The sequence below is a fragment of the Rhinatrema bivittatum genome, chromosome 8 (genome assembly GCF_901001135.1).
Source record: "Rhinatrema bivittatum chromosome 8, aRhiBiv1.1, whole genome shotgun sequence".
In the NCBI taxonomy this organism is placed as follows: Eukaryota; Metazoa; Chordata; class Amphibia; order Gymnophiona; family Rhinatrematidae; genus Rhinatrema; species Rhinatrema bivittatum.
This window is the reverse complement of record NC_042622.1, coordinates 269,304,234-269,316,686: the sequence shown is the minus strand read 5'-3', so window position 1 is coordinate 269,316,686 and position 12,453 is coordinate 269,304,234. Positions and strand designations below refer to the sequence as shown.

General features: G+C 44.7%; 1 protein-coding gene across 1 annotated transcript in view; it reads left to right on the top strand.

Moving 5' to 3' along the window:
- The window catches only part of LOC115096349 (ras-related protein Rab-11B), a 35,252-nt gene that overhangs the window by 21,243 nt on the left and 1,556 nt on the right, over positions 1 to 12,453 (top strand). The window contains exons 3-4 of the mRNA XM_029610811.1: positions 10,533 to 10,726; positions 11,788 to 11,868. Coding sequence (XP_029466671.1) covers positions 10,533 to 10,726; positions 11,788 to 11,868 — 275 coding nt within the window. The remainder of the gene's footprint in view (positions 1 to 10,532; positions 10,727 to 11,787; positions 11,869 to 12,453) is intronic.

Here is a 12,453-nt window from a genome sequence, read left to right as displayed (position 1 = left end):
CCGTTTCAACTTTTGTTCGCTGCTCCAAAGGAGGTTGAGGAACCTGAGCAGCCTGCTAGGCTTTTCACTGTGTGCCATGTAGTAGGCTGCGGCGGAATTTTTGCCTGCCTCTTCTGCCAGTTAGGCTGCTCTCTTCAGGACCGTCGTTACACGTCAGTGCGTCTGGCTGTGCATCCGTTGTGCACCCAGTTTTTGGACACTTAGTTGAAGGTGTCCGGGTGATAGTGACTTCCGTGTTAGGTGTGTGCTTGCCTGTGCGCACAACTTGGGCCGCATTGGTTTATGTGCTTAAGTTTGAGAGGGCGGAAGTGCGCCTAGCTTTGTAACACTTAGCCTTGGAAGGCCTAAATTTTGGACGCATATTTTACAGTGTGAATTCAACTGGACGCATACCTTCAGTTGCCTGTTAGGCATACTGACAGACTGTGAAGGCACATGTCATATTCGGCCATCTCAGCCTGGCATGCCCTCTAACTTGTGCCTGTGCTACTTATAGGCTCAGGGAGAATTATCTTCCTCTGATTTTACTAATCCTGGTTCTTCCCAGCCCGATGACTGCCTGGGTAAAGACTTGTCAGGATGGGCGCCTGACCTTGGAACTCCCTTAACTGGTTCGTCAGTGGGTACAGCACAGGTGCCTTCTGGTTTTGGCATGGATCCTTCGACCTTTTCTTGGGTAGAATTTTTTTCAAGGATTGCAAACCTTTCTTCAGGCACAGTGCTTGGCACTGTCCAGTTCTGTCAGGTTAGAGTCGCAGGTGGTGGCCTTGCTCGCCCGGTACTACTGTTAAATGCCAAAGTACACCTACACCAGCAGCAGGTTCTCCTGATAGGAATCTGGATTGCACAGGTGATGAGGCCGATCCTGACTCTCTGGAGTACTTTCTCCATCCTCCAGAACTGGAACTGTATAGCACTGTTGTGGTTCTTTCATAGAGATGATTTCCCAGAGAGAACCTGGGCAGATTCCATGCCCGAGCCAAAGAAAAAATCCCATTTTGGTTTCTTTGCATAAAGCCTCTTATTTTCCCTGTTACGGAGACCGTTCAAGAATTGATCTTGAGTGGGGCACCCCGGAGACTAATTTCAAAGGGGGTCAGGGTTTTGGAAGGCTTGTACCCCCTGGATCCAGTGGTGTGTCTGCATTTTCCGAGAAGTGGATGCACTTGTCTGTGCTGCCTCCAAGCGGACTACCCCCATGGAGGCAGGAGCAGCCCTGAAGGATGAGCACAGTAGCAGGATCGAGGCCATCCTTACATAAGCATTTGAAGTGGTGGCAATGATCTTGCCGATAGCTTCTTGTTGTTGTTCCCTGGTGGCTCACTCTTGTTTACTTCTCTGTCAGGAGGTTGAATCTGGAGTGAATTCCAAGACAGTTATGGAGCCAGCAGCTGTGACTTGGTCTGGACCTCAGCCAGAGGGGTGGCTTTGGTCATAGCAGCCAGGGGTCATTTATGGCTGAGAAATTGGTCAGCCAATGCAGCCTCCAAGGCGAACCTTACGAAATTGCCTTTTAGAGGCTCACTCTTGTTTGGGAGCGAGTTGGAGAAACTGGCCAGTAAGTGGGTTGAATCCCTGGTTCCTGGAAGTGAAATATCTTCGTCCTCCCTTGCAGTTACTGGTGCCCTTGTAGAGTCTTAATTTGAGTATTTTAATTTGTTTAGATAACTTTATTTTTTTACTTATTTGATTGTAACTCTTACTCCATATGATTGGTTAAATTATTGTGTTCTTGTATGAAACTTTTTGTATCTTAAATTTTGTTTTTATGAATTTTATGTATCTTATTTTAAGGAGTTATTGTAAACCGGTGTGAAGGTTATATACCAACATCAGTATAGAAAAATTAAGAAAAATGTTTTGGATTTCTTAGTGGGCCCTACGTTTTAGACCGCTGCGTAACCTTTCCTTGCAGTTACTGACCTTGAAAACAGTGTTTCTTGTGGTGCTTCGTTCTGCATGTCAAATTTCCAAGCTGCGGGCCTTGTCTCCGAGTGGCTCCAGGGCTGATACAGCTTTGCACAGTTTCTTTTTGCCGAAAGTGGTCTCAGATTTTCACTTGAATCAGTCCATTTCCCTGCTGCTCCTGGATAGGGAAAGAGATGCGGAGGAATATCGCCTTGGATATCAAGAGACACATTGTCGGGTATCTGGAGGTTTCTAAACCTTTCCAGAAGACAGATTGCCTGTATGACCTCCACAGTGGTAGTAAATAGGGTGAACAGACTTTTTAAGGGCTACAGTAGCTTGCTGGGTTAAGGAGGTAGTCACAGCTGCATACGTGGATGCTGAACAGCCATTGCCTAGTCAGGTTAGGGCTCCGTACACAACATTTTGAGTATTAATGTCTGGATGTGCAGGCCCCAGAGGACGCAGCCTTTGCATGTGCAATTTTTTGACTGGACCGCGGGCAGCCTTGCGCCTTATTCGGGAGTAGCTTTGATACATCCCACTGGTTCTGGATTCCCCTGACTAGACTCTAAGAAATGAGAAATTACTACTTACCTGATTTCCTTTTCTTTAGGACAGACAGATGAATCCAGCTTCCCACCCTTGGCTCCGAATGATTGTGCTATGGTCCTCCTGCATGGCTCGACTAGTGTTGTATTATTTGCCTGAGCTCAGTGTTTCCTGTTGTCTGAGTACTGAAATTTAATTTAATTTAATCATTTTTATATACCAACTCTTCATGCAAGCATATCAAATCGGTTTACAGTAGTTAGCAAATATTCATTTAAAAATATTTGCATTTCCAAAGAGAGAAAGTAAATACATTGTTTCATAATATAAATAATTAACATAGCAAACTAAATAGTAGGCTAAACAATCAAAATGTAAACACTTAGAGAGGTAGTACTCGACATCTCAGCTGCCTTTGATACCATCAACCATAACCTCCTCATCAACCGGCTATCCGAAATAGGCATCTCAGGCCTAGCCCTACTATGGTTTAAATCCTACTTATCTAACAGAAAGTTCTCCGTCAAGATAGGAAACGCCAACTCCACACTCTATCCCTTGTCTCAAGGTGTCCCACAAGGCTCCTCCCTCTCCTCCACCCTTTTCAACATTTATCTCACACCTCTATGTCAGCTCCTCACAGACCTCGGCCTCAAATTCTACCTCTATGCAGATGACGTTCAAATCGTCATTCCCATTCACAACTCTCTCTCAGATGCCCTTGCCTTCTGGAACACATGTCTTGCCAACATCAATGACTTCCTCACCAACATCCACCTCGCTCTAAACTCCTCCAAAACAGAGCTGCTCCTTATCTCTCCTCACCTCCCTCCCAAACCACCGATCTCCAACGATCCAGCTTTCAACGTCATAACACCCCAACCCACAGTAAGAGACCTTGGGGTTATCATAGATCAACAACTCAATCTCAAAAAACAGATCAACTCCATCCTCAAAGAAGGTTTCTTCAAGCTTCACATCCTGAAGAAACTCAGACCCCTCCTCCACTATCATGACTTCCGCACCGTCGTCCAAGCCACCCTTTCCTCAAAGCTGGACTACTGTAATGCCCTCTTCCTTGGCCTACCCTCCTCCACCACCAAGCCCTTACAAATGCTCCAGAATGCCATCGCCAGGGTCATCACCAACTCAAGGAAAGCTGATCACATTACCCCAATACTCAAAGAACTCCACTGGCTCCCCATCGCATCCCGAATTCTCTTCAAAATTCTAACCATAGTGCACAAGTCCATCCACTCGCACAATTCCAATTGGCTGGATGAACCCTTTCGTCCTATACGCACTGAACGACCCACTCGCACTGTCAACAAAGGCACCCTCTCCATTCCCCCTTTGAAAAAAGCCCACCTCTCCTCTACTAGGGACCGTGCACTATCCATTGCAGGCCCTAAACAATGGAACACCCTCCCTACCACTCTCAGGCTAGAGCCATGTTACGCCAAGTTCAGAAAAAAACTTAAAACATGGCTCTTCCGACAAGCCTACCCTGATTAAGTACACCGACTTCCGCAAGTATCTTGCCTACGCCTTGTATATTCCTGTAAATAGTCCGTTGCAGTTTTTATTTATTGCTTTAATTCCTCTACCTCCTGCTCTTTGTATACTCCTTCTTGTTCGCCCTCCCTGTTCATTGTAATTTCTACCTTTAAAGTTACATTGTAAACCGGTATGATGTATGCATACTAATACCGGTATATAAAAGTTTTTAAATAAATAATAATATCTTGGTATAAAATCAGAAGTATGAGATAATATGCTAACAGCTCTTGGAAGGCTTGTTTAAAAAGTTTTAAAAAGTTTTAATCCCCTTTTTAAAAAATTTGTCTGCTTCTAATCGTAATTCCTGTGGGATGGAGTTCCACAGTTGGGGTCCAGCAATAGAGTTCTATCTCTTACATTATTTAGATGCGCGATTTTAGGGGAAGGAATCGGCAGCATCCCTGTTCCGGTTGATCTGGTGATTCTTGACGGGGTGAGGAAGTGAAGTGAAGAGGTTAGCCATTCAATATTTTCATTGTAGAGGGTTTTGTGAATTAGGGACAAGATTTTACATAGACCCTGTTCTATGTAATGCTTCTTGCAACTTTTGTGTTTCACTGTAAACCGATATATGTAATTTTCCACATGAATGTCTGTATATAAAAGTCCAAAATAAATAAATATAAAATGCTGGGCCCTGTGTTTGACCGGCAGCCAGTGAAGTTCTTTTAATATTGGGGTGATATGTTCGGATCTTCTAGTACCTGTCAAGAGTCCAGCTGCTGAGTTCTGCAGAAGTTGCAATGGTCTTGTGATATTTGCGGGAAGGCCTAAGAATAGTGAGTTGCAGTAGTCTAATCTTGATTAGAACAGTTTTACAGGCACTTGTCTTAAGTCTTTTGGGAATAGGAGGAGTTTTAATCTTTTGAGTCTGTTTAATTTGAAGTAACCATCGCTTATGATTTTTTTTAACGCAGGATTTCATAGAGAATTCGCAATCTATATGAAACCCTAGATCTCGTACTTCCAGGGAGATGGGGTAGTGTTTGGCCGCTTCTTGAATTTCAAGTTCTTTTGCCTTGCTTAATTTAGGGGAGATGTGTAGGATTTCAGTTTTTTTAGTATTTAGGGAAAGATTCATTTGGGTTAATATCTTTTCAATGGCGGATTGGTATATGCCCCAGAGCTTAAGAGTTTGGTCAATAGATTTTTGGATGGGTATTAAAATTTGAATGTCGTTGGCATAGATAAAATGTTAGACCGAGGCCTGATAGAATTCTGCATAAAGGGAGCATATAGATATTAAGTGTAGAGGCTAGAGAGGATCCCTGGGGTACTCCAAAGTTGAGATCGATAGATATATATCTGTGGTGTCAGCTTTGCTCAGTCTTCATCTGCTGGTAGAGGTGCATAACCCACTGGCTCTGGATTCATCTAAAGAAAAGGAAATTCAGGTAAGTAGTAGTTTCTCATCCATGCACAGCCACTGGTTAGGAAAATGGAGTTTCATAAACTGAAATTGAGTTTTCCTAACCTGTTGGCCATCAAGTCATTTTTTGTTTGGTTTTTTGGTTTTTTTTCTGCTTTCTCTGGTTCCTCCAACTTAATATTGTCGAGATCAAGTTGGAAGAACTACAGAAAAGCAGTATCTTTTGTTTTTTTGCTTGTGTGCAGTTTTTGGGACACCACAAGACTTGCCAGTTCCCAGGCTAGCATTAATTTTTGAGGGTTAAAATGTGTGTTGGGTGCACGGTTTTTATTTTTGGGGTTTTTTTTTAGATCAGGGGTACTAGCTATAATAGCCTCATCAATGTGGCATTTACATGTGATGAGTGCTATCAGCTATGCGGTGGTTTGGACATGCATTTTGGTTGCACTGATCCTCTCATTGCATCAGGGGTTATGAACACACGTCCAACCACGGGGTTAACCTGTGTACTAGCCTGAGGGTACGATATCACACTGTTTGTACATGCTACCAATATTTGTAAGGCCCTGAAGGGGCTTGCAAATGGCTACACTCCAAAAGAAAAGAGATCCTCTTCTGTTCCAAATCGGATGCATCTGTCAGCACCTTCACCAAACCTACTTTCTGTTAATACCCCGGGTCTCCCCCAGGAATCTTATTTTTGGGGCATTTATTTCAGCTGTCATTGTATCTTACAGGCTTTCTGCTGTGTCTCACCTCAGACTGTAATACAGGTGCACAGCGCCACCTGATGGCCTTTGACCAGCAACTTTTTTTTTAATGGAGCTCTTTAAATTTCTCCTTCCTACTGAAACTATTTTCTCTAGCTTTAGTCTTGTCTAGCTCAGTTTCTTCTCCACTGCTCAGGATATCAACAGTTTGTTTTTTTTTGTTTTTACTTCTATTTTTACGTCATGAGGATACCAAAAGAAAAGCAAGAAACAGATTAGCTGATATACAGAAGTTTACATGGTATAATTATCAACAATGTCTCCTAACCATGTACAGTAACTCCCATGCATTTTTTTCCAATCTTTAAAAGTACTGGAACAAAAATAAACCTAAAACAGTAGATGTCTGTAGGAAGACAATCATACTTCCTATTTGTAATATAACATAGTAATGACAGCAGATAAAGACCAAATGGGCCATCCAGCCTGCCCAGCAGTTTGCTTATAGTAAGTAGCAAGTTCTGCTCTGTGCAGGCCACCTCTTCTTCTTATTCAGTCTCCAGTCTTTAGACTGCAATTTCAAAAAAGCTTAAATCCATAACTGGAGAATAGTTGCCAGTCTTCTACAATTTGCTATTTTTCTGTTTGCTTGGCATTTATTTTTGACAGGGACCACATTTCGCAGTTCTTCACAATCAGTCAGTTGGGAGTGGAAGAGAGGTTAGCTTTTTTCTTACAGACATTATCTTGCACGTAGCTGCTGCTAATACCACCAGCTTAAATGTTTTTGAAAACGAGTAGGAATTCTCATTATTCTGTGTAATAGTACCAGATATGATGTCCACAGGCACCTTTTTGGACCACATTCCAAAACTTCTGATGCACAGGATACTGCCACAAAATGGGGTACGATGACTCCTATATAGGTGTTGGAAAACAGTTAAGGCCTAACATGGAAGAACCTCCCCTGCTACCTTTAATGTTGCCCTGTTCTGCCAATAATAAATGCATATTTAAATCATTTTCCCAGGCTTTAACATATCTCACTTATCTTAGGCTTCTTAGTAAGTTTTAAAGTTTAGCGATTAAGCCCTGTGTTATGTTAATTTTCAGATTGTTTACATATCAAGAATAGGATTGATAGATAAAAGGAAAACATGGTTACACACAGATCAAAATAAAAATAACCACATGTACTTCCAGCTGCTGAAAAATACATTTCTGAGGGTGGGGAGAGATCAGTTTGCTTTCAATGCACTAGATAAAAATCTCTTCAGCCTTTTTAGTCAGATTCTTTGCCCTTTGTAGATTGTCCCCAGGGTTTAGAAACTTGCTTTTTTTCTATGTTGATAAGCAGGCTGAATCACCCATGCTGCATGGGTGAAGTCATCAGGGTGACACCTGACAGAACTGGCTCAAGGCTTAAAGCTTTTTGCCCTACTGGGCCCGCATGGTACTTCCTGTGTGAACGAGCCTTCTGGAAGCTGCCTCAGTTCTTTTTCATCCATGCTTTGCATGTATGTGGAATTTGGCTCTCCGATTCTTCCTCAGGTTTTTCTTCAACTTCTTGCTTCGGTGATCCCCAAAAAGCACTTTTTCTCCTCGCCATTTTAGCACTTAAACTACATTGTAGTTATGGCCAAGGGGATGATCAGCATGAACAAGCCAATTTCCGAGATTGTGGAAGAATGTCACCCAGGGCACAGAGGCAGCGAGCTGAGAATTGCTCATCTGCAGGCTGAAGACACCTCAGAACTATCCACTTCTTCCTTGTTGCTGGAAGAGATAGGGGAGCTCTTTCATTCAACCCAGTGCTCTCCAGAGCGCTGACCAGCATCCACAGAGGGGCACTGTGCATGAGAGACAAAGAGCTCAAGTGCATGGTGCGTCTCAAAACAGACCTTGTGCTTCCTACGCCCGTATTGCCACATAGTGGCAAAAAAGACCCACCATGCGTCAAAGGCCATGTGTACGACGCAGACGATGGCTTGCATGGTGCAAAAATGTGTACAGCTGATACAGTGCAGAAGATGGCACAGACTGACACTCGCAGCTCAGAATGATGTGCATGGAGCATGTGCTGCACAAGATGGCGTATACGATGCATATGTCGCAAACCAACAAGAGAGGGAGCTATTTTAGATTTAATTCTTAGTGGAACGCAGGATTTGGTGAGAGGTAACGGTGGTGGGGCCACTTGGCAACAGTGATCATAACATGATCAGATTTAAACTAATAACTGGAAGGGGGGCAATAAGTAAATCTGCAGCCCTAACACTAAATTTTAAAAAGGGAAACTTTGATAAAATGAGAAATAGAATACAACTGAAAGGTGCAGCTGCAAAGGTTAAGTGTTCAACAGGCATCAACGATGTTTAAAAATACAATCCTAGAGGCGCAGTCCATATGTATTCCACACATTAAGAAAGGTGGAAGGAAGGCAAAACTATTAGTCATGGTCAAAAGGTGAAGTAAGAGCTATTTTAGCCAAAAAACACCTATTACAGGTAAGCAATTTTGCTGTATTCGTGTTTTGTTGACAAGGTGTGGATCCTGGACATTTGGAAGGAGCCAGACCCCTGTACAGAAATAATGAGTTTGCACATCTTAGAGCTTCCAAGCAAACCCACGGTGGCTCCATTTCACCCAGTATTGCAGAAATCTCTCATGAAATACTTGGAGGGGAACCACGGTGGCAAGAGAACTAGACCTTAAATTCCGCCTGCAGAAATCACGGGACAGTGGGATGGTGCACCTCCCACATGATTCCGTGGGAGTGGAGTTAAGCCACGTGCAGAGCGAAGAAAACCAGACTCCACTCCAACTTGCCGCCAGGAAAGGACCACAAGATACTGGACAACTTTGGGGGGGGGGGGGGGGAGTTACCTAGGATACACTAGCACAAATTTTACATATTGCAGTATCTCTGTGAATGCCCCCACAGCTGAAGCCATTTGTACGATCTGAAGAGGGTCAGATAATCATCCCGTAGCCCCTTCTTGATTTGGAGGAAGGCTTCTGACATCTGAGCTGTTTGAGTAGTAGCAACTTTCGCACGCCGGTAGTCCCTTCCCCGGCACAGCGACAAATTGCCACTGTACCAGCAGCCCCCCACTGACTGCCCCTTTATCTGGGCCCGGCACTTTGGCGTGTAACCCCCGTTTTTTACGCGCACAGGGGAATTAAAATTTGGCCGTTAGGTTTTGGGGTCAGACTCTCTCATCTTCACATGGACAGGACTCCTGGGCACTGAATGATGGGAGGGATGGATGCAGCATAGAATTTAACTGCCTTCTGAAACCATGCTTTTTATAGGTCACATACCCTGAAAGACCCCCCGTGCTGCAAGATACTATCACACACTCGACAGGGATAGATATGATCAGAGAGAGCCCACAGACTGATGTACAAAGGTGTATCCTCCAGCTACTTTGTGACTGAGCAACTTAGGGCTAGGTCCGTAGGTGCTAAACTGGTGCTTGAGCAATGGAGGGAAGTAATGGCATTTTGCTCTTAGGTTAGTGGAAGTTATCGATGGAGTGCCTTAACGATCAGTCTTAAGTCTGATGTTTTTCACAAGTGAGATTGTGGAGAAGCTGATTTGAAAGATTTGTCTTTGCAGATGATACTAAGATCTGCATCAGGGTTGACACTCCAGATAGAGAAGGAAAAAAGTGAGGTATGGTCAAGAGTTTAGCAACTGCAACTTAATGTAAAAAAAAAAAAAAGCAGAGTTCTGCCTTTGGGGTGCAGAGGTGAGATGCTGATGAGTACTTCATAGGACAGATATGGGAGGGGTCATACCTAATCTCAAGGTGGCAAAACAGTGCAACAAGGCAGTGGATAGGGAGTTTATAATGCCCCTCTCCAAGTCTTTCAGAGACCTCGTCTGTTTAATTCTGGAGGCCGGGTCTCCAGAAGAGTAATGTCGCGTTACGTGATGGCCAGTTCTGTCATTCTCCCTACATATATAAGGACTGCTTTTTAAGTTGGATTGATGCTGGTGAGGATTCAAGGACAGAAGTTGAAATAACTCCAAAAAGGTTGCTGGGCTTGCCCCAGCAAGTGACACGGTACCCATATGGTCCAGTTTAATGTGAAAGGTGTTATCAGGAAGGGTTTCTGTTTCCCTGTCCTCTTATCCACTCATTTCCAAGTGTGGAGGGTTAGGTAACTGTGGCCCCCACCATTGTACCTGTCACTTTTTTTATCCTTGGCAGGACACTGCAGGAGTCTTCCATTCATTTTTCCAAGCCGTGGTCCCTCTTCCATGTACTGGCCAGAGCCTGGACCTGCTTTGCTTCCAGTGTTGGATAATTAACACGCCATTACTCTCTTGGTGCATTTATTGCAGGTGCTATTTTTATTCTTGGCACCCTTACTGCACTTGGTGTTCCCAGTTTTCCTCTTAGTGCTTTGTATTGTGGTGGCAGGTATTACCGTGGCGCCGTGGGGGCCCTGCTGGTGTACGACATTGCCAAGCACCTGACCTATGAGAATGTGGAGCGCTGGCTGAAGGAGCTTCGGGACCACGCAGACAACAACATTGTCATCATGCTGGTGGGCAACAAGAGCGACCTGCGGCACCTGAGGGCTGTGCCCACCGACGAGGCCCGGGCGTTTGCAGGTGAGGGATGTGAGGAGTGTGCAGATTACTAGTGCGGAATGGGGTTGCATGCAGTTAGAGCAAATCGTGTGAGGCCATTGGAGAGCAGGAACGGCTCAGTGGTGCGTCCCAGGCAGTCACAGAGGACACCAAGACTGTCATAGCAAAATAGGTAAGAAGTGAGTTTACGGTTGTACGGTTTATGAATCGCCAGATGCACAGTGGCTCTTGGCAATTCACAATAAAAGTATACATAATCATTTAGTCATACCATGAAATACAATAAAATTAATAATAAAACATTCCTGTAACTACTCTTGCATCCTCAGGAGGGATCGAGGCAGGGCCTGGTGTGGGACGAGGTAGACAGGCCCAATGCAGGAGGGGAGGGGTTTATTTTTTATTTTGTCGGGCCCCCAACAGAAATCAGCGAGAGGCCTTGGGCGGTGATGAGGCAGCAGTGGTAGGTTGGCAGAGAGCTGGGAAGAGGCCCTCGGAGCCTCAGCCACACAATGGGAAAAGGGAAAGGCTCCCGCTCTGCCAGAACAGCAGCTGCGGGGACTGACAGGGGGGGAGGTTCCATGAAAGGTGGGAGGGGACAGGAAATAACTCTTAGTGACACCCAAAAATAACTGCATCCTATTCAGTACACCAGAACTGTGGTGGTTGCATATCCAGAAATAATTTTGAAGGGCTGTCCCAGTGGCTTAGTGGCAAGGCTGTGTTCTGCCATGCAAATAGTCTCTGGCTCGATCCCCAAGTTGTCTTCCGCTCTCCAGGTCCTCTGGGGCTGGAGAGAGGGGATTGTGGTCATCGCTCAGAGGTGACACCTAGCAGTTTGATTCAGGGCCAATGATTGCAAGGCTCTAGCAGGAGCCCTGGTGCCTGGCTCCTGGCTCAGGACTGTCGCTGCTGTGACCAGGCTGGGTACTGTTGGGGGGAAAATCCCAGGTAGATGCAGATGAAGGTTCATGGTATCGCCTTGTTTCTGACTGAACTGGAGGCCCAAAGGAGTAGAAAGAAACTGCCAACTCAAAAAAAATTTAAGTAAATCTGCCAACAGTTTGTATCCTATTTTTCAGAAAAAAACAACTTGTCGTTTATTGAAACATCTGCTTTGGATTCAACTAATGTAGAGGAAGCATTCAAAAATATTCTGACAGGTAAAGCCCCTTACCCGTTTTCGCTCCCAGGGTAAGATCATAAAGGGGTTTATAATAGTGGGGGAAGCTTTGTCTCATGCATCGGACTTGCTGTATCTTCTCGGTTGTATAGGAAGCATCCAGGAAGGGAGGGATGTTCCAAAATGGTTTTCTGTTTAACAAGTGCCAGAGCCCCCATGCTGAAGGGTTGAGCTGGAGCACAAATGGGGCAGTGTCAGGCAGTGCCCCCCATGCAATAGTGGGCTGGGGCTTTAAGGAGGAGGATTGCTGTGTGCTGTCTGAATAATTAGTGTTTACTGCCTCCTTTATTTCTGAAGTGACATAGGATCTAGGCTGGAGCAGGTCTTAAATCTCTCAGCCCTGCTGGCTTGCTCAGATTTGTCACTAGGGCAGTCCTTCCCTTAGAAGTAGAGGGGAGAAAATTGTATCATGGGTTTCAGAGGTGGTGATCACTGCATGTATCAGCCTAGGGAGAAAGTCAGGAGTTGTAGCAAAGAGGCTCTGAAAAGACAGCTTATCAGGAAGTTATAAATCTCCCAGGATCTCCTCTCATGGACTGGGAGATGAAATGGAGAAAGGTAAAGA